Here is a 17,990-nt window from a genome sequence, read left to right on the forward strand (position 1 = left end):
GGCGGCGGCGGGGGCTGCGGCGGCCGGCGCAGGTGAGGACGAGGCGGCGCCCGTCTGCATCGGCTCCTGCCTCGTGGACATCTCCTACAGCGAGACCAAGAGGAGGCACGTGTTCCGGCTGACCACCGCTGACTTCTGTGAATATCTCTTTCAGGCTGAGGACCGGGATGACATGCTGGGCTGGATCAGAGCGATCCGGGAGAACAGCAGGGCCGAGGGCGAGGTGAGGGCCCGGCCATCCCGGCAGCCACAGAGGGCGGGCGGGGTGTCCTCTCACCAGCTGTGGAACTGGGATGCCCGCTCTGAGCCTCACTTCCCTCTGCTAGAACGGGGGGCTGACAGGAGTGCACCTCGCAATTGTGTCCCCCTAGGTTTCGGGGTGAGGAGGGTGCATGGGCAGGGCTCACGGAGGACCTGGTGTCCTTGGGTGCGGGGACTGGCAGTCACCATCCTGACCCTAATGATGACAGGGATTATTATGACTGTGTTAGGATCGCCTTGAGCAGGCTCTGGCGTGGAGTGGTCAGCTCCAGGCCAGTCTCAGCTTTTCTCAGGAGGTGAGGAAGGCAGGGGCCTCCTATGGAGTGTGTTAGGGCATGAGTATCCCCGCACCAGAACTGCACTGGGCTGGCCTATCTGCTGGCCTATCTGCAGGGGAATGAGCACATTGACCTTGTGAGGAGGCCGAGAGACTTGGCTTTTGGCCACAGGTGGGCAGGGGTGGAGCCAATGGCCTCGGCAGGGATTTTGGGAGATTTTTTTTTTTTTCCGAGACAGAGTCTCGCTCTGTCGCCTAGGCTGGAGTGCAATGGTGCGATCTCGGCTCACTGCAACCTCTGCCTCCCAGGTTCAAGTGATTCTCCTGCCTCAGCCTCCCAAGTAGCTGGGACTACAGGCGCATGCCACCATGCCCAGCTAATTTTTTTTAATAGAGACGGGGTTTCACTGTGTTAGTCAAGATGGTCTTGATCTCCTGACCTCATGATCCTCCTGCCTCAGCCTCCCAAAGTGCTGGGATTACAGGTGTGAGCCACTGCGCCAGCCGAAGAATTTTTTTTAATGGCACCCCTTGCGGTCAGCCATAGCTGCACTCCAGGGGCCTGAGTAGGGATTCCTCCCTGTTTACTTATTTGGCCAGGAACCGGCACAGAAGTGCCTTGAGACACCCACACAAAGTCATGTGGCTGTCCCGGGCCTGGGATCTCTGCCAAGAGGGCAGTGGGCCTGGGCCTGCTCTGGCCGTGGGAGGGGGCGGTAGTGCATGGCCTCTTGCTGAGGACACATCCTCTCGCTGACCAGGTTCTGCTCCCCCCAGAACAGCTTTCCCCACTGCAGGGAGGAAGGCACCTGGAATTTGGGCCTCTTCCTCTGGGGGCCTGGCTTGACTGTCCCCAACAAGGCGTGGTCAGGGTGGTCCCAAGTCACCATCACTGGCAGTAGCAGCCCCTCCTGGGGGACCTCCTCCATGCCTGCTCAGCGTCTGCCAGGATGGTGGCAAGTGCTGCATGATTCTGCACCCGGCCCCGAGCCTTCCCTGTTAGCCCCCCATGTTTATTACCAAGGAGACTGAGGCTCAGAGAGGCTAAGAGGCTTCCCCAAGGCCTCAGCTGGTGAGAGGGTGCTGGGGAGTCCGGGCCTGGTCTTTCTCACTCCAGAGTCTGGGCTGTCCACCTGGCAGGTGGACGAGAGGGGAAGCAGGGCCAGGGATGAGCCCTGGGGTGGGCTGGCTGTGGGCACTGACACGGTCCACTCTCTCCTCTCCTGCTTCAGGACCCCGGCTGTGCCAACCAAGCTCTGATCAGCAAGAAGCTTAATGATTATCGCAAAGTGAGGTGAGGCCCAGCCCTCGTGGAGCAGTCCCCTCCGTGGGGGTAGTGGGTGGCTGAAGGCAAAGGATGTCTTCCTGGCCCACCTCTAGGGCCGCCCTCTACTGGGGGAAGGGGTGTCCAGGGTCTCCACGTTGCAGTTAGACATGGAGGCATTGCCTCAGGGTGGAATGGAGGTCCTGAGGGGTGGGAGGCCAGGGTGGGTGGCCTGCTTGGCCGCCCCAAATGAAGACCTCTCCTCTCCCCCTTTCTCCTGCACAGCCATAGCTCTGGACCCAAAGCTGATTCCTCCCCAAAAGGCTCTCGTGGCCTGGGGGGCCTCAAGTCTGAGTTCCTCAAGCAGAGTGCGGCACGTGGCCTCAGGACTCAGGACCTGCCCGCAGGGAGCAAGGGTAGGAAGGTGGTCACTGAGACAGGGTGGTGTGTGGGGGCAGGGAGCATGGGGAGGGGAGGGCATGTGTGTGTGTGTTGGGCTGTGTCTACTTGTGTGTGCCTGAGTGTGTGCCAGGGTTACCCGGTATGTCTGTCTGTGTGTGCATGCCTGTGAGGGTCTGGGGGCTCTCAGGGTCTCGGGGTGGAAGGGCCTGGAGCCTGATTCCCCTCCCTGACATCCCTGCTGGGTGGTCCTCTAATCTCTGCTGGTGTCTCTGCAGGGATAAGAGGCCTACCCTTTCCAAGAGCAACCTTTCCCATATTCACTCACCTTTGACTGTTAGAAAGTTCTTACCTGGCTGGGTAAGGTGGCTCACACCTGTAATCCCAGCACTTTGGGAGGCCAAGGCAGGTGGATCACCTGAGGTCAGGAGTTTAAGACCAGCCCGGCCAACATGGCAAAACCCCAACTCTACTAAAAATACAAAAAAAAATACCCGAGCGTGGTGGTGGGCACTTGTAATCCCAGCTACTTGGGAGGCCGAGACATGAGAAACACTTGAGCCTGGGAGGTGGAGGTTGCAGTGAGCCGAGATCACACTACTACACTCCAGCCTGGGTGACAGAGTGAGACCCTGTCTCAAAAAAAAAAAAAAAAAAAGAAGAAAGTTGTTCCCTTGGGCCAGCAGGTATGGTGGCTGACACCTATAATCCCAGCATTTTGGGAGGCTGAGGCTGGAGGATTGCTTGAGGCCAGGAGTTTGAGACCAGCCTGGGCAACATAGCAAGACCCTATCCCTACAAAATATTTTATTTTTATTTTATTTATTTATTTAGAGATAGAGTGTCTTTCTGTCACTCAGGCTGGAGTGCAGTGGTATGATCTCAGCTCATGGCAACCTCCACCTCTTGGGTTCAAGCAATTCTTGTGCCTCAGCTCCCCTAGTAGCTGGGATTGCAGGCATGTACCACCATGCCTGGCTAATTTTTGTATTTTTAGTAGAAACAGGGTTTTGCCATGTTGGCCAGGCTGGTCTTGAACTCCTGGCCTCATGTGATCCGCCTGCCTCAGCCTCCCAAAGTGCTGGGATTACAAGCATAAGCCACTGTGCCCGGCAAAAAAAAATTTTTTTTAATTAGCCAGGTATGGTGGTATGAGCTTATAGTCCCAGCCACTCAGGAGGCTGAGGAGGGAAGATTGCTTGAGCCCAGGAATTTGAGCCTGCATTGAGCTGTGATCATACCACTGCACTACACCCTGTCTCTAAAGAAATAAAGTTCTGGCCGGGCGCGGTGGCTCAAGCCTGTAATCCCAGCACTTTGGGAGGCCGAGATGGGCGGATCACGAGGTCAGGAGATCAAGACCATCCTGGCTAACACGGTGAAACCCCGTCTCTACTAAAATACAAAAAACTAGCCGGGCGAGGTGGCAGGCGCCTGTAGTCTCAGCTACTCGGGAGGCTGAGGCAGGAGAATGGCGTGAACCCGGGAGGCGGAGCTTGCAGTGAGCTGAGATCTGGCCACTGTATTCCAGCCTGGGTGACAGAGCGAGACTCCGTCTCAAAAAAAAAAAAAAAAAAAAAAAAAAAAAAAAAGTTCTATGGCTTCCGCCTTGTAGTTTTGGCCCATGAGGCCACACGGAAGTCCTTGCCTTGCTCTGGGCCTCTCCTTTGGGGTAAGCATCCTCTGTTTCAGGCCTTCTCTCTTGCCATACAGTGTCCCATTAGCCCTGGACAGCTGGTTGCTTCTCTGATGGAGTCCCCATACGTCCAAATGTGTGAGTGTGGCAGTGAATGTGTGTGACCCTCCTGGGCACCCTGGCTCACTCTGGTTGTCTCTGTCTCCCCCACTTCAGATGACAGTGCTGCAGCCCCCAAAGCCCCCTGGGGCATCAACATCATAAAAAAAAATAAGAAGGCTGCCCCAAGGGCGTTTGGGGTCAGGCTGGAGGAGTGCCAGCCAGCCACGGAGAACCAGGTGGGTCTCTGCTATACACCAGAGCAGGCCTGGCAGGGGGAGACCGAGGCACAGAGGGTCACAGCAGCAAGGGACATGGAACCAGCTCTCCACCTCATTGTACAAACACAGCTGGGAAAACAGCCCAAAGACAGGAAGGCCCCCGCCTGCCCCAGGTCTCCTAGGGAGGGAGCAGCAGGGCTGAGGCTGAGCCTGGCTCCTTCTCAGACCACGGTGAGGCTTTGGTGTCATTTCTCATTCCCAGACTGGAGGCGGCAAGGGCCTTTTGTTCCCCCCAAGGGTTCCTGGCAGCAGCTCTGGGCCTTGCACTGTCCCCATCTTGGCCTCCCCAGCTCCTCTGGCCCCTGTCCCACCTAACACCCCTCCGCTGTGTCCCCAGCGCGTCCCCTTAATCGTGGCTGCATGCTGTCGCATTGTGGAGGCACGAGGGCTGGAGTCCACAGGCATTTACCGAGTACCTGGCAACAATGCAGTGGTGTCCAGCCTGCAGGAGCAACTCAACCGAGGGCCTGGTGACATCAACCTACAGGATGAGGTGGGTGAAGCTGGGGGTCTGTGGAAGGGGGGCCGAGATCGTGTGTGGGTGGTGCTCCATTTGGAGAGTTCTATGGTCTATTGTGTTGCATGCATTGTGCCCTGTGACATGCCCGGCATTGGTCCAGAGCACCAAGATGGGCAAGATGGGACCTGCCCCTGCTGGCCAGCCCAGGGATGGGCATCACCCCAGGCTGAAGCTGAACAAGTAAATGCAGTCATGGCCTGGGGAGCTCTGAGGCAGAGGCTCACAGACAGCAGTTTTGTCTGAGTGTTTAGGATGAGTAGAGTTAAACAAAAGCCGGTGAAAGCCAGGTAAGGGCATTCCAGGCAGCAGAATGGCCTGCACAGTGGTGTAGATGCAGAAAGTTTGCCAGGAGTCAACCAGCTTTCTCTGTAGGGGGCAGAGAGTATACATTTTCTGCTGTACTTTGCTCTGTTGCCTTTCCCCCTTCTCTTCCTCCTCCTCCTCTTCCTAATACTTTAACAATGTAAAAACTATATGTAGCTCAAGGGCCATCCAAAAGCAGGCTCTGGCTGGATATTGCCTACAGACCATAGTTTACAAAGTGCCGGCTTAGAAAAAGGGGAATATATGATGTTTTCTAGAATGGCCAGCAATTTGGGTGGCTGCAACATGGAAAGAGAAGTGGCTGATCAGGCGAGATGAGACCAGCCTGTGAAGGGATCGGCAATCACACTTAAGTGTTTCCAGCAGGGCCGGCGATTCTCAAATAGTGTTCCTCAGTCCTAGGGTTCCCCAGAGGGGCCTTGGGAGGCCAGGGGCAGGTCAGGACCCCCTATCCTTGCTAGAGCAACCCTGCTTTGCCCTGTCTGTTGTACTGGGTTTTCATGTACAATTTTATTTGCCCAAAGGGGCTCTGATAAAAAAGATATTTTGGAAAACCATGAATGCGAGCAGCGATGTCCCATGAGTCACACACGTGAAGGCTCATGGAATGCACGAGTCTTCCTGTCCTTGGAGAATGAGGAGCTGAGACAAGTGTGTGTGAAATTGCGGACAAGAGAAAAAGACGATCTCTCATCAGGGACCACACTGTGATGAGGAAGGAGAGGGTGCTCAGGCTGGAGCAGGTGGTGGCTCGAGAGTTTGAGTGTTGGAGGAAGGAATAGGAGGGGGCAGGTGGACAGGAAGGCTGTTGGGTGTGAGACAACGGCATTTTCCAAAACCCCGGTGAGGGCTGGGGAGGGTTTGAGGGTTAGGACAGAGAGTGGATCTACCGCCTGGGCTTGGAGGTGGGGAGGGTGAGGCCCCGGGGGGAGAGAGAGGCCATTTGATGGCTTCACTGAAGGCTTCGACCTTGATCTGATGGAAAGTAGGGAGCTTTTGATGGTTCTTAAGCTGGGGAGGCATTGTGAGAGCAAAGTTCAAGAAAGAGTAATGCTCCCGCTCATGCCCGATGGATACAAATGGAGAGGGCAGGGGCCTGGGGAGAAGTCACTGATCTTTGGAAGCGCTGAGGGTCAGGAGGACTTGGTGGTCCTGGGGGAAGGGGTTGGGAACAACCCTAAGAGTTGGCTGCAAGAGAGGGCGGAAGGAGGGGCGAGGAAGAGCCGCATATTTGAGCTGGGGCTGGTGGTATCTTCCCCTGGCAGAAACCAGGGAGTAGGGCAGCGTGAGGAGAGGCGGAAGGGAGGGGCCCTCTCAGGGAGTGGCTCCATTGGATTTCGGGTGTGGAAAGTCCCCTGCATGGGGTGAGGACATCAACAGGTGCTAGACTGAGCATGAACTAGAGAGTGGCATGGGTCCTGCTGCAGCTGGGGCATGGGATGACCAAGGGTGGGCAGCAGAACAGCAGGGGCCACGCTCTGAGTGGGACAGAAGGAGAGGGCCGCCTGTGAGGCTGGGGTGAGGGCAGACACTTCACTCTGGAGGAGCCAAGGAGCACTGGCCAGGGCCTTGGGTTTGGCAGCTGGGAGATGAGAGGAGCCCACACCTGAGGGCCAGGAGGTAACGGAGTCGGGTGGGCAGGAGCCGCACTGGGTGTGTGGGTGTGTGTGGATGTGTGGTCAGCTTGGCCTCAGCCAGGGACGAGGGGACCATGCCGGCAGGCAGCTGGTCCAAGCCAGGGCCAGATGGGGGTGTGCTAGGTGTATTGGGTGTGTTGTTTTGTCTTGGGTATCATTGTGTCATTTGTTGTGGGTGGTGCTGGGAGTAAGTGTAGTGGGGGACGAATCTAACCCCTGGTGAGCCTGCGGGAAGTGTATTGTTTGTGGGATTGTCTGGCGTTAAGCTAAGGATCCATTGTAATGAGTGTGTGTACTGCTGTGCTGTGTCTCTTTGTTGGGGGTATTAGGTCGCTTTCTGGGCCTGAGTTATTCTGAGCCATTCCCAGCGAGGCGGCTGTGCCTGACTTGGTTGCATTGTGGGGTGATGGTGCCCCCTGGTGGACAGAAGGGACAACGACCCGGCCGTTCGTTCTTGTACTCAACAACCATTTATTTTGGAGTAGGGTTTCTCAACCTCAGTGGACATTTTGGGAAGAACAATTATTTGTTGTGTGGGGTTGCCCTGTGCATTGGAGGAAATTTGGCATCATCCCTGGCCTCTATCTACTAGATGCAAGCGGCACCGCCCAGTTGGGAAAATCAAAATGGCTCCAGACATTGTCAAATGTCCTCTAGGGGTGGAGTGGGAGTTTGGGGACAAAATTGCCTCCTTCTGTTAGAACTACTGATTTAGGGCCATGTAAGTACCAGGTTAACTGTCCTAGCTAGGTGATAGGAGCACAGTGGGAAATGAGACAGACGGGATCCTGGCTGCTCCTGGAGCTTACAGTCCTGCGTGGAGACAGACATGGACACGGAAACAAAAGCAGAAAATAATGACAAACTGGGTTAAGTGCCACGAAGGAAACAAAGTCAGGGCTGGGGTGCAGGTAACAGGGCAGTGGTGAAGGTGGCTGCTTTAGCTATGAGGATCAGAGAAGGCCTTTCTGAAGAGCGACTTTTAGGCGTGTTTGAGGAGCCAGTCATGTGGAGGCAGGGAGGAAAGTTCTGGTTGAGAGAACCAGCACATGCAGAGGGCCCAAGACAGGAAGGAGCCGGCATGAATGACTGCTGTGTCACAGATGCTTAAACTGTGCCCAGTGGAGGCGGCAGCTGCCACTCACTGTGTCCCCACAGTGCCTGGGACTTTCTGTGGATGGGGAGGTGTTGGAGCCCACAGGCTGGCAGGAGCAAGGAGGGGCTGGGGCCAAGTGTAAGTGTGGGTACAGGACCTTGCTGGGGTCTCAGTTCTGCTTCCACCACCCTGATGAGTAGAGAACTTGGTCTAAGTGGGTCCCAGGGAGGGCCTGGTGGGCTTGATTGGGCTCTGGAGTGAATGATCATGAAGGCATGGGCATCCGGGCTGGGCCTGCCTGTGGCCTGACATCTGACCCCTCCCCCAGCGCTGGCAAGACCTCAATGTGATCAGCAGCCTGCTCAAGTCCTTCTTCCGAAAGCTGCCTGAGCCTCTTTTCACTGATGGTGAGTAGGAGGTGGAAGTGGGGGTGGGGAGGGGACACCAGTCTGTGCCGCACCCTGACCCCTACTTTTATATTTGGTTTGTTGGTTTTACTCTTTTTCTGGAGACAGTCTTGCTCTGTTGCCCAGGCTGGAGTGCAGTGGCGCAATCTCCACTCATTGCAGCCTCAAGCTACGGGGCTCAAGCGATCCTCCCACCTCAGCCTCCTAAGTAGCTGGGACAACAGGTGAACACCACCACACTCAGCTAATTTAAAAGTTTTTTTTTTTGTAGAGATGGGGGTGTTTCTCACTATGTTGCTCATACTGGGCTTGAACTGCTAGGCCTGGGCTCAAGAAATCCTCCTGCCTGCACTAGCCTCCCAAAATATGGGGATTACAGGCATGAGCCGCCACACTGGCTTAAAAACACACACACACACACACACACACAAGCGTGTAAAAACAAAAAAACATAGATTGTACAGATGTGAATAAAGAAACAGCACAGGACCCTGTGAATCTCCTGCTCCCTTTCACGGGAGGTTGTGGCTAACGCTTTCTGAGCATTAGTATGTGCCAAGCACAACTCCCTACAGCGACTCCATGAGGAAGGTGCTATTGTCTTCCCTCTACAGATGAGGAAACCGAGGCTCAGAGAGGTTTAATGCCTTGCCCAAGGTCACACAGGTTATAAATGGCAGAGCCAGGATTCCACTCCAGGCGTCAGGCTCCAGAGCTAAGCTTTGGCCGTTTGCTGAGCTGCTTATTCACAGTCTGTTGTGTTTCTCTCCTGGCCCTCTTCTTATATGCGTGACAGAGATACACACATGCATGCGTGGAGTTTGGAGTTGGGTGTACTGGCAGATGTTTAACATCTGTCTCTGGGGGAAGAAAACCCTAATGCCTAGTGTTTTCCAGCTTCCATGGTGCAAATACTCCTACCATGGTTTATTTCGAGCCACCAACGTGATGTCACCAACATGGAATTGGGAAGGGAGGCACACGGTCGCTCTCAGGAGCCAGTGTGAGCAGGCTCCAGCACACCACTGGTTGAGTTGTTTTTAACAAAAGCGAGTTGTAATTCTGAGATTCATTCGTGTTAGTTCAGAGCGCTCTGCCTCATTCTTGTTTTAAATCAGTCACATAGAATTTCATGGCTTGAATAGACTGTAATTTCTTTAAGTACTCCTCTATTGATGGATATTTAGGTTGTCTTCCAATGTTTGCTATTACACAGCCTGTTGCAATGGCTTTCCTTGAATAAGTCCTTGCACGCCTGGATCGGTGCTCTCCAAGGAGATTCTTAGATGTAGAATTGCTCGATCAAAGTCCCGGTGAATCTTTCCGAGAGCTAACGTCAATTGCACTCTGAGAAAGAGGCCCTGGTTTAGACTCCCACTAACAGTGTAGGAGTCTGTCTCTCCACATCCCCATTAGCATTGGATATTATGACTATTATTGTTATTTAAAGGCCAGGCACGGTGGCTTATGCCTGTAATCCCAGCACTTTGGAAGGCTGAGGTGGGTGGATCACCTGAGGTCAGGAGTTCAAGACCAGCCTGACTGTGTTGAAACCCTGTCTCTACTAAAAATACAAAAATTAGCCAGGTGTGGTGGTGGGCACCTGCAGTCCCAGCTACTAGGGAGGCTGAGACAGGAGAATTGCTTGAACCCAGGAGGCAGAGGTTGTAGTGAGCCAAGATTATACCACTCCACTTCAGCCTAGGTGACAGAACAAGACTCCATCTCAAAATAAATAAATAAATAAAATACAAATACAAATACAAATACTATTATTTGACACAGGATCTCGCTCTGTTGCCCAGACTGGAATGCAGTGGCACAATCATGGCTCACCGCAGCCTCAACCTCCTGGGGTCAAGTGATCCTCCCATCTCAGCCTCCTGAGTAGCTGGGACTGCAGGTTTGCACCACCACACTCAGCTAATTAAAAAAAATTTTTTTTTGGTAGAGGCAGGGTCTCACTACGTTGCTCAGGCTGGTCTTCAGCTCCTGGTCTAAAGTGATCCTCCTACCTCAGCCTCCCAAAGTGCTGGGATTATAGGCGTAGCCACCTCACCCAGACAGCTTTGAATATTACTAATATTTTAAACTTTTGCTAATCAGATAAGGGAAATGGTATCTCATTATTGTTTTTATTTTCATTGCCCTCATTACTAGGGAGATTAAATCTTTTTTTTTTTGAGACGGAGTCTGGCTCTGTCGCCCAGGCTGGTGTGCAGTGGCCAGATCTCAGCTCACTGCAAGCTCCGCCTCCCGGGTTTACGCCATTCTCCTGCCTCAGCCTCCCTAGTAGCTGGGACTCCAGGCGCCCGCCACCTCACCTGGCTAGTTTTTTGTATTTTTTTTAGTAGAGACGGGGTTTCACCGTGTTAGCCAGGATGGTCTCGATCTCCTGACCTCGTGATCCACCCGTCTTGGCCTCCCAAAGTGCTGGGATTACAGGCTTGAGCCACGGCGCCCGGCCTAAATCTTTTTTCATTACTATACTGGCTGTTTTTATTTTCTCTGTAATCGCTTGATCAGACCATGTGCCCATTTTTCTGTTGGGTTATCTTTTCTCATGTTGATTGTGGGAGACAAGCTCTTCGTGTATTACACATATTAACCCTTTGTTAGTTTTTGCAAATATTTGCTTTGGCCTGCCATTTGCCTTTTCACTTTGCAGTATGGAAACTGAAAACACATTTATTTTTTTCTTTTTGAGACAGAGTTTCACTCTTGTCGCCCGGGCTGGAGTGCAATGGTGCGATCTCAGCTCACTGCAACCTCTGCCTCCTGGGTTCAGGCGATTATTCTGCCTCAGTCTCCCAAATAGCTGGGATTACAGGTGCCCACCATCACGCCCAGCTAATTTTTGTATTTTTAGTAGAGACGGGGTTTCACCATGTTGGCCAGGCTGGTCTCGAACTGACCTCAGGTGATCCACCCTCCTTGACCTCCCAAAGTGCTGGGATTACAGGCGTGAGCCACCATGCCCTGCCTAACAATTTCTAATTTTATTTTTATTTAATTTTATTTATTTTTTTGAGATCTCACTGTCACCCAGGCTGGAGTGCAGTGGTGCAATCTCGGCTCACTGCAACCTCCGCCTCCCAGGTTCAAGCCATTCTCCTGTCTCAGCCTCCCAAGTAGACAGGCGCCTACCACCACACCCAGCTAATTTTTGTATTTTTAGTAAAGATGGGGTTTTGCCACATTGGCCAGGCTGGTCTTTAATCCCTGACCTCAAGTGATCAGCTGATGCGCCTTGGCCTTCCAAAGTGCTGGGATTACAGACATGAGCCACGTACCTGGCCGAAAACAATCGTTTAAAATGTGACCAAAGCTGTTCATCTTTTCTTCGTGGATTCTGCATCTCATGTTTAGGATGGCCTTAGGATTATGAAAATATTTTATTTTTTCCCCAGTGCTTCTATAATTTTCACATTTGACTCTGCTGTGTGACTGCTTTTTTGTACTGTGAACTAGAAATGATCCCCCCCCCCAGATGGTAGCCATTTGTCCCGGGGACATCTTTTGAGGCCTCCATCCTTCCCCCCGATTGGAGGTGCTGCCTTTATACAGTAAATATCCACATGGCCCGCTTCCCCCCTTTCTAGCCTTCACATTGCTCTGCCTTTTCTGCTATGCCAGCGGCTTCCGCTGTGCCATTGGTTCGGGATGTTTCAGTCTCTGGTAGGGCAGATCCTCCCACATTACTCTTTCTTTAAAAACTATTCCTGGCCGTCTTTGTGCATTAGCTCATCCAGATGAATTTCAGAATAGGCTTATCATCTTCCAGTTTTCAAAGGTCCCCGTGGACTTGTTCTGAAGGGAGTTGGGGGAATCCTTGGTGGAGGCTGTCTGAAGCCCCTCCTCCTCTCCAGGTGTCCTTCTCTTCTGACCTGCTGAACCTTGGTGTCCATGTCCTGGAGATGGGGGCAGGGACCCCTTTTCTGGGATCAGCATGCAGCTCAGATCGTGTTGCCTCCCAAATGAACACACCTGGGCCTCCCCAGGTCAGGTGCACACCCGAGTGCAGCTGTGTGGGTACAGCTGTGGTGGGTGTATTCACATACACAAGAGGCTGTGGAGCCCCCAACTGGAGGAGTTCAAAACACAGCCCTTCCAGCAGGGCCCTTGGCCTGGAGAACAGGGGAAGGCGCTGCCACCACCTCTCTAAAGAGTCTCCGCTGTGTTCTAGACAAATACAACGACTTCATCGAGGCCAACCGCATTGAGGACGCGCGGGAGCGGATGAGGACGCTGCGGAAGCTGGTAAGGAGAGAAAGGTGCTGCCAGACATGAGGTGAGGTGGCTGCCCGAGCACCTCTGTCCCAGGAGGTGGGGGGTCCGGTGCTGCCCACGACCCCTGTGGCCTTGGAGAAGCCCTGCTCCACTCCGGACCTCAGTTTCCCCATCCATACAAGAGAACGGGGGATTAGAGGGTAGATTCCAGACTCCCTGAGGCATGGTAGTGGGAGCTCTTTGGGGCATGGTGGTGACGGGGGACAGGGGGAGGCCCTCATAGCCTGTCCTCATGCCCCTCTTCTCTCCTACTCAGATCCGGGATCTCCCAGGACACTACTATGAAACGCTCAAATTCCTTGTGGGTCATCTCAAGACCATCGCTGACCACTCTGAGAAAAACAAGGTGGGTAGGGGTCCTGCATGGAGTCTAGGGGAGGCAAGCACAGGACTTACTGTGTGGGGGCCCTCAGCACGCGCTGAGCTCCTGCAGGTCCAATAACTCAGGCCCCTCTAGGCACGTCCTCCTCCTATGACTGCTCCATCCCCACCCTGCTCCTATATGCTGGCCAGTGCTTTCCCCCAGAGAGCCATCTCCTGAGTTTCTGAGAGCTTTCCAGAGGCAGGGAACCCTGGCCCCCCATATCCGATGCATTGACATCCTCTGACTTAGCTCAAGTCCCTTGCATTGCATTTGCCTCATCAAACCCCTTATGCCTTCTGGTTCTGCAGTGGGGAAAATAAGGGGAGTGATAGGATTTTTTTTTTTTTTTTTTTTTGAGACAAAGTCTCCCTCTGCCGCTCAGGCTGGTGTGCCATGGCGCAATCTCCGCTCACAGCATCCCTCGCCTCCCGGGTTCAAGCGATTCTCCTGCCTCAGTTTCCCAAGTAGCTGGGATTACAGGCATCTGGAAGTGATCGGACTTTTCCCCCAGGCCTAAAATAACCCCTGGGACCTCCAACATGTTTCCTACTGCAAGATCTCCCACTGCTGGCACTGACCACTCAGGGGTGCCCTGTAGAGGTGTGCAGGTTGAGCACTGCTCATGGCTGCTGGGCCTGGGGATGAATGGGGCTGAAATCTGGCCTGTGCTCTACTCATCAAGCATCTCCATGCCCATATAAGGGGGTGTCCACCCTCTAAGCTGGGGACTGGTGAAGATGTAGTTGGGGACAGAGGCCTCAGAGGGGGCCCAGAGTGAGGGAAGACTGAGTTCAGGATGTTGACCATGACCTGCTTTCCCTGCTGCCCAGATGGAACCCCGGAACCTGGCCCTGGTCTTCGGGCCGACACTGGTGAGGACCTCTGAGGACAACATGACAGACATGGTGACCCACATGCCTGACCGCTACAAGATCGTGGAGACGCTGATCCAGCACGTAAGTCCCTGTTCTGAGGGTCGCCTGGCAGCCCCTGGGGCCCAGGCCGTGTTCCTCTGAGCCCCTCGCTCTTGCTCAGCCCCTCACTCTTGCTCGAGCCCAAGAAGGGCTTGGCAGCTTTAGACCATGCTGCTAGGGTGGTATATACTCCTCCAAAGCCATGGGCTGCATTTCAAGGCAAGACAGGAGTGGATCCTGGAATCCCTGCTGCCCTGGGATGTTGGGTCCCCAGCAGGAGAGTCAAGAGGCCCCGAGCATCCAAGATGCCTGGGAAAGGCAGAGGAGGAGGAAGGGCAGGGAAGGTGCTGTTGGTGGAAGGCAGAAGGGGCAGCTTCAAAAGGTGGCCCCTGCAGAGGCGTCCTGGCAGACACTAACAGACGGGGGCCAAGGTCTCACCTGACATCAGGAGGCCCTGGCTCTAGTGACTTTCCCTGCTGGCCCCACTGAGGTTTCGGGGAGGTAGTGGTGATGTCCATGGTAACGAGGGGTGGATGGGATAGGGCACAGGGCCTCGGCCTGAGGCGGGATCCTGCACCAGTGCTTGGCATGTACTGGGCTGGCCACTTCCCTTCTCATGGCTTCCTGGATGCTGACAGCCCTGTTCCTGTAGGTTCTTGTTACTGTGCATGGGTGGAGGAGAACCCAGAGTGGCCAGCAGAGGGCGCAGGAGGCCTTGGTCTTCCAGAGCCCACCCCAAGGCAGTACTGCCGCCTTCTGGGGCGCACATGGATGTTATTATGAATCATATAGACTTTCCATTTCCAATTCTTGTTACAGTCCACAAAGGATGGGAACAGAGCCCCTCCTGCCAGGGGAAATAAGACTGGCAGCTGGTCAGAGGAAGGGAAGCCTTAGCCCCAAGTCCCCTAGACACTTTAGGAAAGGAAAGCTGGGCCCTGTCACCCCCATTTTACAGAGGAGGAAACAGGCTCAGAGAGGCAAAGTGACTTGCTCATGGTCACACAGCTAAATAAGTGGCAGCCCAAGATTTCAAGCCAGTCTGTCTTACCAAAGCCTGTGCTTTCCTCCCCTCATCAACCCAAAGGGCAGACTCCCGGGTCCCTCCTTGAGCTGGCCTGGGAGGGAGGGAGGGGGCCGGGGCAGGAGGTGAGGCGGTGAGCAGCCAAGCCATGCTAACAGCCTTGCCTGCCCATCTCCCTCCTTCACTGCATGCTCAGGGCTCCGAGCCACGGGAGGGAGGATCCTAGCCTGCTGCATCCGGACACTGGGAACACCACTCCAGAGTTGTCTGGGAGGCCAGGGCCGCCCCACAGTATCGGGATTCCTGACGAGGACTGGGGAAAGCTTAGCTCTCCAGGGCACCAGGGAGCCCTGGAATCTCCCGTGAGGGTGTGTTTTGGGGGCAGCAGCAGGGAAGAGTGGGTGTCTGGCCCTGTGCTCCTGGAAGCCTGAGGCCTGAGGTCAGCTGAGGTGTCAGGACCTGCAGCCTTCAGGGAGGAAGGAGGCCAAAGCCCCAAGATGGGAGTCCCTGCTCTGGGCAGGGTGGAGAAGGTGGAGTTTGTCTCATTTAGCACTGACGCTAGTGGCTGGCACACAGTGGACACTCAGTGTTTGTACAGTAAATAAATGAATGAGTAAATTGCTAATTGAGGTTATGTCAGGCTGGGCTTTTCTTTCTCTTTCTCTCTGTCTCTTTCTTTCTTTTCTCTTTGTGTTTTTTTTTTTTTGACAGAGTCTCACTCTGTCACCCACGCTGGAGTGCAGTGGTGCAAATATGGCCCACTTCCAGGCTCAGGCGATCCTACCGTCTCCGTCTCAGCCTCCTGAGTAGCTGGGAGTAGATATGCGCACCACCACACCACCTGGCTAATTTTTGTATTTTTTTATAGAGATGAGGTCTTATTATGTTGCCAGGGCTGGTCTTGAACTCCTGGACTCAAGCGGTCCTCCCATCTCGGCCTTCCAAAGTGCTGGGATTACAGATGTGAGCCGCTGCGCCCGGCCGGGTTGGGCTTTTCTACTCAGAGATTCATTCCCGAGAACTAACTGAGCTGGTGGTCTTCCCTTCTCTGCCTCCTTGGCATTTGAACGTAATCAGCCCTGGATGATTGTCGAGGGGATGAGCCACCCACTCTGCAAGCCCTGAAAGCCTGCCCACCCACGTGTGCCGCCTCTGTCTAGCCTGGAGGCTCCGTAGCCAGGGCAGTGCTGCTGTCACTTGGGGCACCCAGACCAGTCTTCAGGTTGGAAAGAGGGTGGCAACTGAGGGGTAAAGAGGAACAGCAACTTGCCCAGGGCCACACAGGAAGATAGTGGCAGAGCAGAGAGGAGAGCAAACCCCGGTGTCCGGCCTCACAGCGGGTAAGTTGCCAGCAGCCCCTGCCTGTGTTTACGAAGTCCAATGGAACCCAAACAAAGATCAGCCCAGGGCATTTACTCAGGGACTCACTCAGCAAAGGCAGCGATACCTAATGTTTCTCAGCCTCAGCACTAGTGACCTCTGAGGTCCAGGTAAGTCTTTATTGTGGGAGGCTGTTCTGTGTGTTATAGGAGATTGAGCAGCATCGCTGGCTTCTACCTGCTAGAATCTGGGAATGTCACCCTAGTTGTCACAATCGAAAGTGTCTCCAGGCGTTGCCAAATGCCCCCTGAGGTGGGGGGATTGATGGCGGTGGCTCTGGGGCCAGCCTGCTCCTATGTGCTGTGTGGCCTTGGACAAGTTCCTTACCTGCTGTGCTTCAGTCTCCACATCTGTAAGGTAGAGATGGCAGTCTGTTTACCTCACATCGTTGTGAATGTCTGCTAAAGCACTCGCCGCGGTGCCTGGTAGGTCCTAAGTGTTGTGTGAGAATTGACTGTCATCCTCTTCGTCGTGGTCATTATTCCACACCAGAGACAGATCCCCGTGCTGGGAACACGGAGATGAATGGGAGCCTGCTCAGAAAGAATATTGCCAGTAAAAGCTGTGTCTCTTTGTGCTCTGGGCTATGCCCAAGGAAGCCCCACAGAAGGACCCACCCCGGCCCTGGGTGCAGGGCTGGGATCGTAGTCAGGGAGTTCTTGAACTGTCTTAGAGGACCATGATGAGAACTTAGCCAGGCAGAGCAGGGAGAAAGGTTATCCCAGGCGGAAAAAACAGCACGCGCAGAAGCAGGGTGGCAGGAACTAGTGTGGATTCCTCTTGAGAGCCGTGGCCACCCGAGCGCTTCCTGTAGACCCCATGGTTTGCAAAGTACTTCTGGGCATCTTCGAACCCGAGTTAAAGGCTAGCTTCTTTGGGCCGATCCTCAGGCTCCCCCGGTCAGCCTGTCTCTGGAAACCGCACTTTTGAATAACGGTAGCTCACATCTATTATACATTAACAATGTGCTGCACTCAATGTTTTCCATACGGTATTTCATCTCAATCCTCCTCGGGCCTAGAAGGAGGTGCTCACATCATGCCTGTTTTAGAGATAAGTAAATAGACTTACAGAGGGATAGTCACTTGGCTAAGGTGAACTTGAACCAAGACAACTGACTCCAGAGCTTCCATTTTCTTTTCTTTTCTTTTTTTTTTTTTTTGAGACAGAGCCTCACTCTGTCGCTCAAGCTAGAGTGCAATGGCGCGGTCTCCACTCACTCCTGCCTCCAGCTCCTGGGCTCAAGTGATCCTCCCACCACAACACCCCCAAGTAGCTGGGATTACAGGCACATGCCACCACGCCAGGCTGATTTTTGTATTTTTAGTAGAGCTGGGGTTTCACCATGTTGGCCAGGCTGGTCTTGAACTCCTGACCTCAGCTGATGCACCTGCCTCAGCCTCCCAAAGTGCTGGGACTACAGGTGTGAGCCACTGCGCCCTGCCAGAGCTTGCATTTTTCTTATCTTCCTTCACTCTCTCTCTTGTATCTCTTTCTTGTTTTCCTTCTGGCCTTCCTGTGCTGTTTTAGTTAATCACATGTCAGATCATGAGCGATAATAACCGAGGCTCATGGCGCATGCTCAGGCAAGTCCCCTTGTTTCCCCTCTTCATTCCGGACCCACTCTGCTCTCCCCTCCCCCAGGTGCCCACTCTTTTTTTTTTTTTTTTTTGAGACAGAGTCTCGCTCTGTCGCCCAGGCTGGAGTGCGGTGGCGAGATCTCGGCTCACTGCAAGCTCCGCCTCCCGGGTTCACGCCATTCTCCTGCCTCAGCCTCCCGAGTAGCTGGGACTACAGGCGCCCCCACCTTGCCGGGC

At 54.1% G+C, this 17,990-nt stretch overlaps 1 protein-coding gene across 1 annotated transcript in view; it reads left to right on the top strand.

Annotated features, from left to right (window-relative positions):
- Positions 1–17,990, top strand: part of ARHGAP23 (Rho GTPase activating protein 23) — an 88,129-nt gene that overhangs the window by 53,138 nt on the left and 17,001 nt on the right. The window contains exons 13-21 of the mRNA XM_017879024.1: positions 1–223; positions 1,771–1,832; positions 2,088–2,218; positions 4,054–4,175; positions 4,555–4,710; positions 8,123–8,201; positions 12,388–12,461; positions 12,748–12,837; positions 13,686–13,811. Coding sequence (XP_017734513.1) covers positions 1–223; positions 1,771–1,832; positions 2,088–2,218; positions 4,054–4,175; positions 4,555–4,710; positions 8,123–8,201; positions 12,388–12,461; positions 12,748–12,837; positions 13,686–13,811 — 1,063 coding nt within the window. The remainder of the gene's footprint in view (positions 224–1,770; positions 1,833–2,087; positions 2,219–4,053; positions 4,176–4,554; positions 4,711–8,122; positions 8,202–12,387; positions 12,462–12,747; positions 12,838–13,685; positions 13,812–17,990) is intronic.

Source organism: Rhinopithecus bieti, unplaced genomic scaffold (genome assembly GCF_001698545.2).
Source record: "Rhinopithecus bieti isolate Rb0 unplaced genomic scaffold, ASM169854v2 scaffold_10685, whole genome shotgun sequence".
NCBI lineage: Eukaryota > Metazoa > Chordata > Mammalia > Primates > Cercopithecidae > Rhinopithecus > Rhinopithecus bieti.